The sequence below is a fragment of the Plodia interpunctella genome, chromosome Z (assembly GCF_027563975.2).
Source record: "Plodia interpunctella isolate USDA-ARS_2022_Savannah chromosome Z, ilPloInte3.2, whole genome shotgun sequence".
NCBI classification, from domain to species: Eukaryota; Metazoa; Arthropoda; class Insecta; order Lepidoptera; family Pyralidae; genus Plodia; species Plodia interpunctella.
Window position 1 is genome coordinate 6,774,046 of NC_071324.2, and position 18,419 is coordinate 6,792,464.

Here is an 18,419-nt window from a genome sequence, read left to right on the forward strand (position 1 = left end):
TTGAATAGTTTTTGGGTGGAAGTGGTTAATTAATTATGTTGAAGAAGTGGTGGTCGAAAATAATATACATATCCCAATCCCACAAATAGTGCATTGTGATATCAATAAAATAGTGTTCAAAAATTATATTGAAGGTATTGTGTTTTACCACGGAATAATAAACTTAACATGGAAGGGATGTGTGGCGAGGTGCGTGTGCCAAAGTTAAGTCTAGGGAGGCTTAACTCGACTCAGTTCACACGCAGTCGCTTCGTAGTTGCTAACAATTTGTGACGTCTGTATACGGATGTTCGATTACAAAAAAAAACACAAAATTACTCTCTATGTTCTGTTCTAGAATGCGCATACAATTGTGGTAATAAGAACTTATTACGATCTGGAATTTTCTATCATCGGTAAGTCGCTATTTACTGCGAATATCAATATTTTATATTTCTGTAATAAATCTTTCCTATTAACTCGAAAAAAATAGTAGTGAGAATGACAAATGATTTGTATTCCATTGTTAAATCATAAAATCGTATAAAGCTTGATCCGTAAGCGCCATCTAGCATTGAATAGCTACCCTACCACCTATTTGAGTAGCAAGCACAGTTCTAGAAAAAACTAATGTAAAGACTTTTGAATGAAGTAATATTATGGATATATTATTTAGTGACATCTATCATCGAATAGTTATGCTATGCTATAAGTTAACAGTAATGATGCCTGGTAAAATAAGCTTTTATGTACCTATCAACTTAGACAGGTGAATTCAAATATTGAAAACAAAAAATAATAAACATCAGATATTTGGAATTTCGTTATATTTGGAAAAATATACAAAGAATTAATATCATAATCAATTTGGTCTGTACATTTTAAACATAATTTATGAATACTAATAAATGCTGTATATAAATAACTGTAAAATTTGTTTGGATTTTAAGAATAAATATTTGGGCTTGTGTATCGAAATAGATACGAAGCATCTAACCTTCAAAGCCATTTGAAGCAGCTAATGATGGATTGCAGCAACAGTTGTAGGTAGGTACTTACATATTTTCTTTTAAATCTCTCAAGTTTTTGAAAAAAGCTGTTTTTGTCTCAGCTGAAATTATGACTAAGTACTTAATTAGCTGAACAACGCTGATATATTATAGACGCACTTCCTATAGGTCACAAGTACCTATATCGTATAATGAATAACTATGACACGAATTTATTCAAACCCATTGTTATCAAGTTTCAACGTGTTACCTTTACTGTAGCTTCTAGTGTCATTAGTAACCCAGCAAATTAACTTTTATTTATAAGTTTAAATTTTGTGTGTGAAAACAAAATTTAAGCCTTTTTTAACAACCATTTAACATTTCTTTAACAACCTAAAAAATCGCGTTATATTTGGTCTTCAATCACCGGGTTGTCGTTTTTCTTCAACACACGAGTAGAATACAATGTCTGTTCAATAGAGGATTTTTATATTAAAACAATCCTACAATCTAACAAGATTGCCTTTGAAACATGATAACATCCTCGTGATGTAATGTAGTAATCTTCATTCAAAATCAAGGTATAGCTCACTAACCCTAACTTATTTTAACTTTAAAATTAAGTTTAATAAGTGTCGTTAAATCATTTATTTTTTTAATATGAATATATGATAATAGAAAAGACCGAGTGGACGGTCTTTTCTATTATCAAATTAAGTGCGGACAAAGGATTATGAAGGTAGCATAATTAATGGTCAGCATATTAGATAAGATACTTTTTACTTACTTATAGAAAAGTCTATAATAATGACCAACAGAGAAATGATGGCTCGGCGGGCTTCGCCGGGTTGCCAAGCTAATAACGTGGACCGCAGCTGTTTTGGACGTAACTTTATTGTCTAAATCGGATTGAATCTAATTCAGTCTTCGCAATCCGATGAGCAGTGGATGGACACCAATATGACAGTCCAACTAATATTCATTTTTCTAGACTAAGTAAAAATATTTAAACTAATGGCCCATGCTAAATAAAAATTACGATTTACAAAAAAGAGTCGTAGATGTGCACTACGACTCTACAAGACAAGTAGAGCAGAGAGGTAGAGCCTCGTCAAGTTAGATATCTAACAAACTCGCTTCAAACTAGTCTCCACTGATCAGCCTATCCAGTTTCTACAATTCAACAATGAGTACTTATACAATTCGTTGTAGCTGTTGTTATGACAAATGAAGGCTGCCGTAGGGATATAAGTATTTTTCACACTATGTTTACTATTTCACCAAAAACACCTGTGTTTCATTATACAATGTAAAATATTTACCTACTATGGAATATATTCGAAACTTAGGTTTAATAAGGAAATTCCAACCTCATTTATGAACATTCGATACTTTACCCAGACATTATCAGTTTATTGTTAGTTTTTAATTATGAAAATATTTTGTAGATAAATGTAGGTATTTTTTCCTTGTATAAACAGTATAGTGCATAATGGGAATAAACATATTTGTTTTAGCAAGCCTGTATAAAATACATGTACAAACGAATACATATCATGATCCAGACGATAAAATCACAGCCCAAACAATAACATAACGTACTGCGCAAGCACATGCAGCGAGATCACTCATTGGAGTCCTGCTTACATTCCATTTTTTATTGAAATACAAATTTATATTTTTCCTTACAAAGTGTTTATAAAATTAATTCATAGAAGTATAATATGAAACCCCGACATATGTCCTAAATCAACGAAGTGTTCTTATTGATAAATATAATTATAGTTAAATAACTTAAGTATATTATGAAATTCCAGTCATATCTACCTATGTACAATAATAAATTTTATTTTTGGGTTCGATCGAAACGGCTTATCCTTACAACATGACTATGGCACATATTTAGGAATATGTCAACTCACTATTTTATGAAAGCCTCACTAGAAAACTACTTATATATTGGGACACGGTCAAGATCTTATCTTCTATGGGCTTCACTACGACTACTAAAGATGCAGACATCTTCGCGTGTATATATTTTTCTACTACTTATCTACCCGTAGGTACCACCAATTTTACACGCATGTTTGCGTTCAATGAGATTTATTTTCTTCAAGCTTGGCTATAGATGTAGACCATATATATAAACTATACTTAACTACATTACGTGTAGTAGTATGTCCTATTTTTGTTACGAATGTCATATTTTTTACAAGTCTAATATTGCATCCTTGCACCCGTTCATATTATGGATACTTTTATAACTTCTTTAAGCACAATAACTGTTTTTCTGCATATTATAAGCATACAAATGAATACCATAAATCCAAATTTTTATTAAAAGGAAAATTTGACATGATGGTTTCGCGTTACAAAAAGTATTATTATTAATATGGTGTATAAGTACGTATGGGGTCGTCCATTAAATACGTGAGGCTTGAAAGGCAGGGGAGGGAGGGGATTTAGCAAAAATAACGAAGTATATCACCAGGTGTAGTAAGATATCACGTGTATTTATTTTTACGTCAAACGTGCGAATTTTAAACCAAAAAACGGCGTGATATTATTTCTATCTAAAGATATTTAAAAAATTAAGAATATCTGTAGGTAATACAAATACACGTGATTTTGGGTGGGGTTAGTCTTAAACCTCACCACGTACCTATCACGACGGTTTAAAAATGTTAGAAAAAACAACACATGAATAATGGACGGCTCCTGCTCACATCAAGGATATTTCCCATCACAGATCCAGGATAATCTCCATTTTTACTATGCTTATCTTTGTCGTTCAGTTTACGTAATTATTTATTTCTTTTTGCGAAATATCTGCGCACTATATACATAACACGCAATAATCAACTAGGAACATAATATAAAATTGACAAAACTCCAACTTCTGCATTTACAATAAATATATTTTGATTGTCTACTTGTTATTATGAAAGTAAGTCACTAAAATTTATTATATAAATATATATTCTACACATAGAAAATCGCTAAGTATTCTGAGCTCTGCTCATTTCATTATGCTACCTTAATTTTTAAATATTTATTTAATAGGCATATCTCGTGTTCATTACAAGTAGACAACAAAATCCGACCATACTACATACCTTAGTAAGTATACCACTTTCAAAATAGCACCGCCTTTCCAATTACCATAAAATTATGATTAATTTTCCTTCAATAATAATGATAATTTAATATAAAAATTGGTCACATTCAATGTCTAAACTGATTAGCTAAATTAATAATTATAATAAAGTGACTGAACGTTTTATCCTGTGATTCCATCTTCTGTTTAAGAGAGCATTCAAAAAGGCTTCTTCCCAAACTATACTTACGACTTATACTAGTATAAAATAATCTAGTGAATAGGTACATATTTATAAGAAAACCGTCAGTTCAATGTGCTGCCATAACAAAAAAACGGATGACTACTATAGACATTTACATACATATAAACGATGCCCTAAACGGATATTTACACTTTTGGTCATTGGTACGTTGTGGAAGTGCCTAGGTTAGGCAGTAGGGTGTACTGCTGAGGGATGCGGGTGAGTGGAGAGGTGCGTGGACTCGCTGCGGCGCGGCGGCGCAGGCGGCGGCCTCTTCTTAATCGGCTTGGGCTCTTCTCGCCGTGGCTGCGGTTCTCTTCCATACATATTCTCATAAAACGGATCTTCTACCCCTCCGCCGTAATGTTCTTGCACCCACATTGACACACTTGTCTCTTTATAATCTTCTGACAGAGGATACTCCCGAAAACCCAGAACTTCGTGAGGGGTCGTCGCAGGTTCTAATTTACATTTTTGCGCTACTTGCCACTTTTTCCTCATAACCCTTTGTAAGTCTTTCAAAAACTCTTTCGGTGGATTGCTATTGGAGTCGGCGAGTTTCTTAGGTGAAGACAGCCTCGTGCTCTCATTGCGTTTCGGCGGTGGCGGCTTGCGAGGAGAAGGTGGCGGGACTTCTTTTAAATTAAATGAAATTTTCTTTTTTCCTTTAGTATCGGAACACGACGGAATATCATCTACAAAAATGACTTTTTTGATAGATCCTGTTCGTTCCTTGATCGGTTCAGTAGCTTTCTTTTGAATAGAGGGACTGCCAGTACTTAATTTTTTGTTTTGTAATTCTGCCAAACAGGCGCCGTAAGCTACGTTCTGTGGTCCATAAATACTCTTATCGGAATGAAGAGAGGATGTTCGAGAGTTGTCTGAGTTGACGCTGTCTAGGGACGGCTGTCTCGGGAAGGTGCGAGCCTGGCCAGCGCGCGCCGCCTGTTCCATCTGCTGCGCGGTCAGCTGGCTCACGATGTCCTGCACGCGTCCACTGCCGGGCTCCACCGAGTGCTCAGGCGGCGGCGGCGGCAAGCTCAACTGGGACCCAGAGATATCCTCGATTGGATCCAGAGGCGGCGGTGGAGGCGGAAGAGAATCCAAACTTAAAGTAGAACTGAACATACCATCGGGTATATCTTCAGTAGGCGGTGGCGGCAGAGGTAAGTCTTCCGTAGCCGGAACTTCCGGTGGTCTTTGCACTTTATCATAAATAGTAGTATAGCCGTATAAAGCTGAGCTATTGTCAGCACTATTTCGGTACAGATTGTCTCTTGGAATACTCTCATAGTGACCGTAAGAAGGCGGTTCGTGTCGAAGTGGGCTGCTTAATGAACTGTGATGAGAACTGGTTGGTCCGCTGTAAACGGAACTTTCAGTTGTTTCTGAAAAATAACACAATGCTTGGTCAGTGAGCAGAATTTCAAATGATATCAGATGCTTTAATCGGTATACCTAACTAATCATCATGCTTACCGATGCTATGATGACGTTTGAGCGTGGAGTCGTCGACCCGCGAGGTGCGCGGACGCCGGGTAAGTGTGCCGCCGTCACCACCGCCTTCGTCCTCTCCCTCACACTCTCCTCCTTTCTCTGCCATCTCTTTTAGCTGACGCGTCATCCACGTCAAAGGAATGTTTGGTTTCATTGAAGGCTTGCGTTTTATAGTTCCTGTAAATTAAAAATTATATTTACAAATGCTTAAGTACGTTAGAAAGAAGTCTAGGTATAGGTCGGCTTGAGTATATTACTGATATAAATATAAAACTAGATTAACATACCCATGGGAAATTCACAATCGAAAGCACTTTCTGAAGCGGTGCCGCCGTCCGACAGACAGCCACTGGAACTCGACGAGGACGCCCGCGAGTGCCTGCCACCATTCATTCAGTTTATCAACATTTACACTTTCATGAATATTGAATTAATTTGCTATATTTTGGGGATTCGCCATGCCTTAAGTATAAGTAAAACCAAGCGCATGCAAGTAACAAGTACAAATTAATAGGTTTAGGTGAATTACACATATATAAATTACTTAATTTATATATGTGTAATTCACCTAAACCTATTAATTTATATATCAGAAACTGAATTTTAAGTACCAAAAAAATTACACTTCTTTAGTAATTCTAAAAATACATTATTTCAGAGTGATATAGGGTACTATTTATTAATTGATATGCATAACAGACATGGATGAAGACATTATAATATTCGCATTTGTATAAAATTGACAACTAATCGCACAGCATAATAAACATAACAAAAAGGTTAAATGAAATGGCAAATTATATCAACATTTCAAGATCATACCTTCCGCTGCTAATGTCGGAGTTGGCAACACTGGCGTTGCTGGAGCTAGACTGCGCCGGGCTGCTGATCCCGGCCGCGGTGGAGCCATTCGTCTTCGTCGGGATTGACGATATCTGACAACCAGCAACATGCCAGTTATTGCACGAAACATAACATTGTATAATTTCATGTCTCGTTTATTATCACGCCTGTTTTAATCCCAATTTGCTTTTAATCTACAGATCTAACATGACGGAAGATACATTTTATTTATTGGATGGTAGATATGCCGCCGTGGAATGAGGACACCAAAATTCATGAAGCCATTGTTGTTATTAAAACAAAGAAAAATAGTTCTAAAACCTATTGAAACTATATAAATATTATCTTGATGTCGCTACATTAGCTTATCAAAGAGCTAGTGCGATAAATACTCACAGAACATGATCGTGCGTGTGCCAAATGATCTAGGTCTTCTTGCGTGAGCTCTTCTATCAATGATCGGTGATTTTCCAATAACTGTCTTCCGTGCTGTAACAAAAAACTTATTTATCTGCTGTTGGGGGTAACTGAACCAATTACTTAGTATAGCAAAAATTACTCTTAGCAGATTTTTTTCTTTATTAATTGATAATTTATTTCGTTTGACATACGGTCATTCTTACCTTTGCTATCCTCATCGCGGTTACCCATCGCTCGAGGGTACGCTGATCATCAGCACATAGGAACTTAATAAATTTTACACTCTTTGGTTGTTGAAGTCTCGGATGTTTGATAGCGAAGCAGAAATCTGTCGGAGATTTGTATTTCTTCTTCCAGTTCAGGCCCAGGTAAACCTCGTTGGTGTCGAAGGTAGCCAAGCATACTAATTCTTTAAGCGTCTTCACTTTGTCCTTCGGTGAGTAGTACAGTCCTAATTGGGACAAACACAGTTATATTATAATAACAAAAGGAAAATTACATGGGAAACATAATATTCGCCAAGCCGATTCGCAATGCAAATAGTTAAAAAAAGAAATTTCACGTGTGGCCACACATATTGCACTATCCGGTTACAAACCTGATGGTCTTAGCACGAAGTGGTATTTCTTCCATCCCTTTTTCGCATCGCTTTTTAAATATAGTGGCCCCTCCATGGGGGGCACAGGATGCCCGGAGATGGAGGGCACAGTGCTCACAGTCCCACCACTTTGACCGAAGAATTCTTCTATGATCACCTGTCTTGAATGTTCATCATGTTCACTCGACCAACCTTTGCAATTGTGAAAAAGACTGATTAGCTATAGTCGAGGCTTGAAAATGGTGAAATTCTGACAATAGAACACTACATATACGATAATGGGGATGATGACTTATAGTATAAGTAATATATTTTCATTTAATTATATTAAAAAGAGAGTTCTGGTGAAGGTTGTCTGGTGTCATTACCTGTCATGGGAAGCGAAACTTAATGGCAATACGATTCTAGGAAGTAACAGTGACGATTGAAGAGTCGACTTAACAGAGAATCCCATCATAATCAGGTGAACGCAAACAAGTTTACATACCTCTATCATCTTCAGTCAATAAAAACTTTTCTGGTGTTTGGAATAGATGTATTTTATCATGTCTCTCAGCGAACAAAATTTTATTTTTGGACTCCCTAGTCCACAGCATTAGATTGTCAACTAGCATTTCGTGATCTTCGTATACACGTTCTGGAAACAAACAAAAATGCCGTTATTTTCTCGTAAAGACCATAATCATGATATCAATGGAATTTTAACAGTCCATTGTGATCTTAATTGTGGTGCTTTCCAAAGTGACCAAATAATAAAAAAATACAAAAAGCGCATTTGTTATAAAACACTAAAAAATAAGGATATAACCAGTTGTAGTGTAACCTTTTGTTCTATGATGATCATTTTAAATGGAGGTAGTGGCAGTTAAATAAAGAAACCTATCGGGCTTTTTATCTCTCTCGTATAATTGCGTATTCACGGTATCAATCTAGGCAGTGTGGTAAAAAATAACCTTAAATTTTGAAAGATTGAGCTGTGATTTTACAAACGAACACTTGACTTCATCCCTCTTTGGGAATACTATTATTGTCTGTCAGCTATCAGGGCTTTGTAGGATCACTATGTAGTGATCCTACAAAGCCCTGAGTTTTGAACGTGGAATTATTCCATTCTGTGTCTATGGCTAGATAATATCAAGGACAGTTTTATTAAAATTTCCGTACCCATGTGTAAATCGGGCAAGTGTTCCACAATGGCCCACTTGGGCTCCATGGTGACGTGGTTTTTGTCGGCCAGAAGGCGCGCCACGTAGCCGCACGTCATCTTCTCGTCCACTAACAAGCTTTTAGAGGACCCATCCATAGAAAACGCCTTGATGAATAGTTTCTTCACATTTGCTTCTCGCATTCGTTCCAGGGCCAACTTTATCTTGTCGGCCTTTTGCTGAAAACTGGCGTCCTAGAAAATGTTTTATATTCGTTAATAGCGAAAGTCTTATGATTCAAATTTATTTTGTTAACTTTGCCAATACGGTAGAATATTGCAAGTATAACTTAATTATTTCTATCTTAACATGTGCTTACCCACTACTAACGTATATTACTATACTATACTACACTACACTACACTACACTACACTACACTACACTACACTACACTACACTACACTACACTACACTACACTACACTACACTACACTATACTATACTATACGAGTTATTACCTGTAGACGGTTTGTATAACTATCAAAACATACCTTCTGAGTATCATGGAGATTCAATTTCAAGGCTTTGCACTTGGAACTAGTATTACTGGACGCAGACGATTCGCTGGACAGCATAGATACCTGCAATCACGTTTAGATAGTGTCAGTAAAGTTCACTGTAGGGTATACATATCTCGGTTGTTAGATTGGTGAGCACTACCTACTATCCTCATACAACTGACACAAATGAAATACTCCCATTTATAATTATTAGCTTAGACGGATTTATTTTGGGCAATAATATTAACTTACAGTATCGCTGAAAGCTGAATCATTGTCCGGTGAATCTGTGCGAGCTATACTGCCAGCTCTCTCGGCACATTCCTTGGCGCAATCCTGTCGTTGGGAACCTTCCCCGCCACTACTTTCTTTGGAGCCAGATGGGAACCCTGAAATTTTCATTGTACTATTAGAAGCGGTAGTGGTTAAGTCGCTCTAGCTTGCTCCAGTGGCTGATAAGTCTACTCATACTATACGTAATCAAAGGTACTAGAATAAAAATAGCTAAAACAAAAAATAATGGTTTCACTTGATAAGTAAGATTTATCAATTGTTAATGTAACATTTTGTTAATAAACCCTAAAACAGGAAAACAATTGTCGGTGGATTATATTTAGTCGAGTAGGTACCTATTATTATTTTTATCACCACGATATGTTGTACTTATATAAGTACAACTTATACTATTCTATAGTTGATTAATTTTATTCATTTCCTTTTTAAAGTGAACGAACCGACACAGAAACGAACGAATAAGGAATATTTTGAAGATGAATTTTGATTTACCAGATGACACTCTGGATATCTCTTCATCGTATTCTGAGTCGAGCGCACAGAGTTCCCCCAGGATTGCGTCCAGATCTGCGTCTTGGGTCTCCTCCAAGTTGGCCATAGAGAAACGATAGGTGTCGATGCGAGGCGCCACTATCTCTAGCGGCCGCAAGGCCGTTGATGCTTCGTTGGAGGAATTTAGCCCCTGGAAGAGAAAAGGTTTATGAGCATATTGATTCAGTAATACAAATATGCTCATTATTTGTATGGAAAACGAGATGTGTCAGTGATATAATAAAATACCACTAGTTTTCATTTTCATACATTCGTAAAGCATCAGGGTATACATACATTGCTCACTTGCTCTTTTATTTTTGTGATTGGCCAGTATTGCTACCGAACCTTTATTTGTCTTAACAGTTGTACACATTATGAAAGTTTTCTAACACACACCACCAGTAGTCAGTATGTACCAAGGCGTAGGTTCCAACGGAGTGTTGCATTTTATCAAGGATTTGACACATCTGGTCAAGTCAACTGACAGTCCAACAGCGGTTCAACTAGCGCCATCTGGCGGGTAAAGCCAAGTCAGGAAACTTTGGAATACCCTCATTGTATGCAGGTATATATTGTCCTTCGCCCTTTGCCCGCAGTTTAGGTATCTTTACAGATTTTATTTGTGATCTCAATTTATAGTTTCAACTATTGCACAAAAAATTGGATTGGATAAAAGTCTTTATTAGCGATAGATACAAGTAGGTATCAAGCTTACACGTAAAGCAATTTTAAGGATTTTTTTATTTATTTATTTATTAACATTTCTTAAATCTAACATTACATGATGTTTTTAATGCAAAGTTCACACATTTGCCCATTCATTAATTATATATTCAACCACGCTTAATGAGTCCCAGGAAACTAATCCTAATCCATAAAAGTGTCCAGAGGATGCCATGAATATGAATGAAAGCCCGTATATGTCAAGAATTCATTAGTACTCGGGACAAGTCAACATCCCAAAACATGGTTGGAAATGCATTGTCTTATCAAACAATGAGTTGATATCTTTATGATGATACTTGCTTACATCAATGTAAGTACTTACTACATAATAATAAATTTGCTGTATTTATAATGTGACTAATTCTATAAATAACGAAGGCGGCTTCTCCACTCTCATTGCATTTCTCACTATTTGGATTCATTATCTGCAGCACTATACTGTAGAGTCCAATGACCTAACTGAGATACGTCCATTCTTAATCAGTAGACTAATTTTAAAACTTATGAGAATCGTACAGCTGATACTTGTGTGGGTTGTATGTATGTGGTTATTGTTTCTTAACACGTTACTCAAGATAGAGAAACCATATTTAAATGTTATATTTTGAAATTAAATTGTTATATATCTTTTGTGCTACATACCGTCGAGGACATCTTTATAGTTTGTTCGATAGATTTGTTATCTACCGGAGAACTATTGACACTTCTGGACTTTCCACTGGCGAGTCTGAAACTCCTATTCAGGCTGGACAAGAACCCGCCGCGATGCCACTTGCCTGGCTCGTTCATTGGCAACTCCGTCATTTCGTTCACATCGCAACTTGCTATGACTCACGAGCCAGCACTTCGCGCTATTAGTTACTAAACGCGCAAAGCCCGGCAATGCACACCCAATTGAAGTTTTAACACGGCTCTTTCGCCATCGTCAAATAACAAAGCAAGGAAGTCGGATTTGTTAACAAGAAATTGAGGTTTCTGTCAATTGAAAATTAAAACCATTACATTTCACAGTTATGAACGTGAACGATATTGTTATTAATTCCACTTTGACCAGAGTCTGCGCACGAGCGGCTCACTATTTTACACACTACGATGTCCTCATCCATTCACTATTACAAAACATTGTGTTCATGGCTTTACTTAGTTTTACTGTAAATATTAGATCACAAAAGGTAAGGAGCTGTCGGCCACGAAACGCGTTAAGCCGTACGCTGTCTTGGATACAACTAGATTGGTCGAGTCGAGCGAGTAGCGTTACAAAATGCGGCATGAGCGCTTGCAGGGCAGGCAGTACGGCGCAGGGGGGGCGCCACGCCAAGCAAACCGACTGCGTTTTGTGGACTGTGCACGTGTGCGAGCCCGCTATGTATAGTAGGATTCCAGATTGACAAGATGAGAGGGCTGCGGGTGTGTGTGTTCCCCTTGTTCCCGAGTCGGATCCCTGCCGAGGCTGACCGAGCCCGAACTGTGGGGTGCCCGAAGCCCGAACTCACGCACACATACCCATTTACGCTCAATCCGTAGCACACAGCCACTCGCATCCGGGATTTCGGTACAACCCGATTCCGGTAGCGTACAATTCAAAACCCCGCACGACTGGGTGGATGAGGGTGAGTTCACGACCGAGGATAAGTGACAGAAATGAATTGTAAAATATTATATACTACTTACGTGAAAAAAACTTGGAAATTCTAAATTTCGACGTAAATGCATTATAACACTACTTGCTATATCATAGTCATCGTAGCTGTGAAGTCCAGGTTAAGACCAAAGCGGTATTTAAAAAACTTATTTCTTCCATCCTACGTAACAGATAATTTCATTGGTATAATTGATTAGTATACCTATTACACACATATAATGTGATAGTCTATACCCATTACACACGTAACGTGATGCGTCCCTGTTTGAAATAAAATGAAATGATATTTATTAAATAAACAAAACTTTGCTACATTGCTTATACAATTGGTCCCACACTAACTAGGCAACATGCATGTTTGTCTATTGTTTTTCTTTCCTTTCTGTTCTAAGCTGTTTATAACTTTTTAATTTACAAAACAAGAATCTGTAATTGGCATTAAGATTAACACTGTAAGATAAAATGTAATTTTGTTCAAGTGCTGTTGATTGCAAGATAAATAAATAAAAAAAAATAATAATTCTAATCTAGTTTAGTCAATTTGTATAAAATAGCGGCATAATAAATTCTACACCTAAACCTTCCTCAGAAATCACACTATCTATTGTGAAATCCGTACAAAAATCCATCCTATAGTTTTTGAGTTTATCGCGCGTACAGACAAACAGAGACGACAGGGGGAGTACTTTATATAATATGTAAAGATAAGGATGTATATACAATATATGTTACTTTTAACATTTGTTAACATATATTACTGTTTATTTATTTAGCAACTATGCCCTGTTTCATAGCACAATGACCTACATTCATTTTGTCCTACTTTTCCGCGAACCGCAGCTCCACCCTACACCCCAAACTGATTAACTTTATGGCTCTCACCGGTTTATAATATGAAAATCAAATCAATACAGATAATAAAACAGTAGAAAAATTTTTCCTGTATATTGAATATATTTACAAAGAAAAACAAAATTAGGCTATTGTAACAGAGATAGAATTTGAAATAAAAAACTCTGTATGTCTGTCTGTTTGGACACGCTAATCTTCGGAACTACTGGACGGATTTGAATGAAGCTTTTTTGTTATATAGCTATTAAGCCTGTGCAACATATAGGGTATAAATGATTTTGAAAACTGGAACACCTGATGGAGAACAATGATGGTACAGGTAAACTATAGGAAATATAGAAATGACGCCTTAACAAAAGTTGCACAAATTCAAATTCAAAATTCTTTATTCAATTTAGGATGATATACATCACTTTTAGACGTCAAAAAATTACTTAAACTAAGTCTACTGCTGGCTTCCAAAGCGCAGGTGAACAAGAAGCGGCGCAACAAAACCACAGCCTGTCATCAGGCTGTGGTTTTGTCTTCTGGAACTTTCTGGAACACCCGTTGTAGACCCATGATGGTACAGCTAAACTATAGGAAATATAGAAATAACGACTTACAAAAAGTTGTTTAGCCTGATGAGCATTTTCTGTTGAGGTAAAAAAATCGAAGGTCTGGAATACCTTATGCAGACCCATGATGGTCCAGCGAAACTATAGGAATTATAGAAATGACGCCTTAACAAAAGTTGTTCAGCTTGATGAGCATTTCCTGTTGCTGTATAAAAACGAAGAACTGGAACACCTGAAGTAGAGCCATAATGGTCCAGATGAACTATAGGAAATATGTATTTCAGTCGTATGAGCATCTTCTGTATAGGTATCGTTACGCTTTGTCTGTACAGTTAAATTTCTGTAATAACTAACTCCTTATCAAAAATTATTCGGCCACGCGAACGAAGTCGCGGGCATCAGTACTAGTATATAAATAAATTTAAAGTAACTAGGAGTTAATATTTAATTTACCTTTTCAGCTATCGATGACGTCACTTTCATAAAAAATATAATCACTCCTTTCAGTTTCCATTGTTTACAAACTTGGGAGTGGTATTCCAAGAAGTTCACGATCACGCACTCACAATGATACATATAGACAATTTATATTTATAGTTATTTAGAACATGTTTTATTGGCTCAGTACATGACTAAACGCTGTCAATTTTAGAAATGAATAATTAAAACGGTTATTCATTTCGATTTCAATGGAATGATTTTGAAGTTCAAAAGAGATTTCATAGGGTACTTAAGGCGTGGTAACAAATAAATAAAAATGTTTGCTTAAAGTCTGCAAAATTGCGTTTGTGTATTATTATGGGATTTAAATAACGCAATGAAAAAATTCGGGACTTCAATAGCGGCAATCTAACCTATGACCCTACCTAACCGGGGATCTTTCTCGCTCGCTTTCTAATTCGAGTGAATTCTCGGTTGCATTCGCCTCTAGAGCGCGTTCGAGCCCAGTGTTCGTTTTTCTACTTTTGTTTTTGGCATCCTTTGTCAGATCATTAACACGCATATCCTTGACGACATCAAATCAGCACATCTTGGGGTCTCATTTGTTCTCTATGTCATTTGCTTGTTTAAACATGACAATGGCCGCACTAACGATGGTGGCTCTCCTGGAGTTATCTCGCCACCGATCTATAAACTATTTATTATTATTGTGGCAAAATAAGAAAGTGAGGATTTATCACTCAACTTGGTTGAACTACTACTATAAAAACACTACTATGAAAATAGTTATAGCACTTAAAGAAGTGCAGTTTGCGTCAGATTCGAGGAGATGAAGAGGCAAAGATCAAATCTCCACAACTACCTACGTAAACACAATTTAAAATTGCCTCTAAAATATTCACTTTCCGGCACATTTGCGCTTTCTGAAGTAGTTATACGGGACAGATTATGGAAAGATGCACAAAAAACAGACAACAGGTGGTGCAGGCTAGCACCTGCGCGCGCGCAGATGTGAGCCGGGCTTTATTGTTGGGTTATATACCGATAGCTACTTAAGGACTCAAATTTTATTTCTTTGTTGCTGTTAATAAACGAGCAATTTAAATTTGTTCCAAAATAATTATGGAGTGGTATACACAATTACAACACAATTTCTTTGTACTTAAGTTACAAAACGAACGCGATCTACGTAGCAAACTAAGTACTCACGTACTTTTCTTTATGTAGATCGTTTTTTTTTATTTGACTGTTTGATATAATAATATGTCTTACATGATTCTACTAAAATTAAAATGAATGGTACTTGACCAGTGTTGTGTGTGCTTATTGTTTCTACCAAAGTGTATGCAATGTTAGTCGATTTTGTAGATTCACGATTCCACTAGCTTTTGCCCGCGAATTTCTCAGCGAAATCGGAATAGACATGTTTTGCATATAAACTATAACCCCAAATTATAGTACATTTTGGGTAGAATTTTGAAAAAAAAATCTATGTCTACGTTTAAAAAGCCTTTGAGCGGGGGTCTTTAATAGAACGAAATTCGCTTTCACGGCTAAACCGCTGGACCTATAAATATATTTAATAAAATTTTGTGTGCATCTATATACACACCAAATTTCGTAAAAATCGGTCCGTGTTCGTATTGTAACTTAAGTACAAATTTTATTAAAATCGGTCCAGCGGTTAGTCATGCGGTAGCCATGAAAGCGAACAAACAGACAGAATTTCGCATTTATGATTTTTCGTTAGAATTGATTATAAATAAAGAAATTATCATTTAATTCACGTAAAATTAAAAGAGTCGAGCTCTTGGAAATTGTATATTGCATCTGAAGCGCATATACTCAAATCGGTGAATTTGCATCTTGAATATTAAAATCGAAAATGCACCTCGCTCGGCCTTTGCTCGGCCTCGTTCGGCTTCACCTGCCGAAAAGTTATGACATTAAATTATTTTATTTAATAAAAGGTATTTTAGTATGCATACACAATGCAACTATATAGATGAGTCCTCAGATTTCAACTCGTTTGGCTGATAAATGTGTGCAACACTCAATAGCATACAAAGAAGAAAGAAGAAACACGAAAGTTTAACTTTTTTATACATTACATTCAAGTAGATATTTCATTTTTCATTTCTAGATCTAAATAATGATCATGCGTATGTCCCAAATCAGTATATGTCAACCTGGTATCATCACGGATCATTGACCATAAAGCAATTTTTTTTTTCATTTATTTTGGCACAAAAGACAAAAAATAGTTATAAAAGTTTACAATATAATAGACCAAACAGTGCCGACTATGTATATAATAATAATATTAAAGCGAAAATTACGTGTTAACAAACATTATGACAACTTAACTAGAAGCCCATCATTAATAAGTATCAACATTAAACTATGTTCAACAAAGTTAAAGATAGAAAAAAGAAGATAAAATTATAAGACATAAGGTTAAGATAAAAAATCCCCTATTTCAACATCAACTTTGCTTTTCGTAGACTTCAGATAATTGGAAAAAATGTCAATATCTGAGAAATTATTGTTATAATGTACATCGATAAAAGAAGTTATTGCGTGTATAGTTCTTGCGAAACTGCGGTAACAATTATGGTATTTAAAAAAAGGAGGGACGAAGAAAAGTTCCAAACTTTATAAGATCTTCAAGACATTTCAAAGGATAAAACAAGAAAGTGAAAATTATTGTTATGCAAATTGGAAATAGCAAATAAATTCTATTCAATGTACCTAAAGATTTTCTGTGTACTTATCACAAATTTAAGCAACATCAATCTCATTAGACAAAACACCGCAGTAGCTATACTGTGTGTGAATCAGCTAACGGTCCCTTTGCGGCTTGATGGCCGTTCACCAATCATCAAACATTGAATGCCCATCAAAGCAAAATCAATCAAACCTCAACTATTTATATATGTTGTATAATATACACATATTGCAGTAAAATGGTGATATATTGACAGTGTATACTTTTATAAAGTAATCTATAAGGTTAGATACATATTTCTAAAGGTTATATTCCAATATCTTGGTATATAACTATTTATATATTTATCAAATTAGAAAAAAATAACAGTTGTCAAAATACGCACCTGCAAAATTTTCACGCTATTTTTTTTTGGACAGTCGTGTAAAAGTAATTCCGGAATCCAATTAAAAAATCGGATTCAGTAAGCTCTAGAATAAATTAAAATAATATTTGATAGGAAATTCAAAGCTCGAGCGCGTGCTAGTTGTGCGTCTTAATTTTTTTTCCCGAAATGGGACGCAGCTGCCTCCATGCCACTTCTTTTAACGAGTCCCAAAAAGATAAATAGAGAACAGAATATAACAAAAATGCAGTATGGGGATTATGAAATATTCATTTGCGAATTTTAGTTACAGAATGTCATATGAAAGCATCATATATATATTTATAAAATTAAAAAATATTATAATACCTAGCTTTGATTTCGTACGATTCAACATAATTTCTCTTTAGATCAGACGTGCACGTAAAATCATGGCGGCAGGGGCCATATGCGCGGGCGCACCTGTCTGGCCGGCTGCACAAAACACGTGTTTGATTTTTTTAACACAATCCGGCATGTTCCCTTTTATATTGCAGTATTTTCGTTTTTGTTTATTTAATTAATGAAGGTATATTCTCTTCTATCAACATGATATACGACTTCGGCGCGCGGTTACGGCCAGCCTCTATTTATGGAGATTAGCGGTAGAAATAGTAGGACGCTTTTCTGTTTCGACTATATAATATGACTACATAATAAACTTGAGACTTATAATTAATATTTCGAGTATACGTACTCTTGTTTACTTTACCTATACAACATTTTCAATAGGTACCTTAGATAATTTTTATACACCACCGCCAGGAGTAGCTCCGTAAATTTTAATATATCTAATTATGTGGATTTGCCTTTCAAAAACAAAAGATATCCGATGAAGAAATAAAATAAAAATTATATATGTAATC

At 35.9% G+C, this 18,419-nt stretch overlaps 1 protein-coding gene across 4 annotated transcripts in view; it reads right to left on the reverse strand.

The window, feature by feature from the left end:
- Positions 1-789: 789 nt before the first annotated feature.
- pico overlaps positions 790-18,419 on the reverse strand; it is a 52,948-nt gene continuing 35,318 nt past the window's right edge. For 3 of the 4 annotated variants that reach the window (XM_053767727.2, XM_053767729.2, XM_053767728.2), the window contains 12 exons: positions 10,163-10,352; positions 9,629-9,765; positions 9,368-9,457; positions 8,835-9,069; positions 8,158-8,307; positions 7,671-7,862; positions 7,276-7,523; positions 7,049-7,141; positions 6,632-6,744; positions 6,097-6,188; positions 5,792-5,986; positions 790-5,700 (listed from right to left, as the gene is read on the reverse strand). In XM_053767727.2, the coding sequence (XP_053623702.1) occupies positions 4,499-5,700; positions 5,792-5,986; positions 6,097-6,188; positions 6,632-6,744; positions 7,049-7,141; positions 7,276-7,523; positions 7,671-7,862; positions 8,158-8,307; positions 8,835-9,069; positions 9,368-9,457; positions 9,629-9,765; positions 10,163-10,352 (2,937 nt within the window). In that variant the 3' untranslated portion in view covers positions 790-4,498. Of the gene's footprint in view, positions 5,701-5,791; positions 5,987-6,096; positions 6,189-6,631; positions 6,745-7,048; positions 7,142-7,275; positions 7,524-7,670; positions 7,863-8,157; positions 8,308-8,834; positions 9,070-9,367; positions 9,458-9,628; positions 9,766-10,162; positions 10,353-11,572; positions 12,224-18,419 lie in introns of those variants that run through there. The other variant, XM_053767726.2, reaches the window with a different exon arrangement.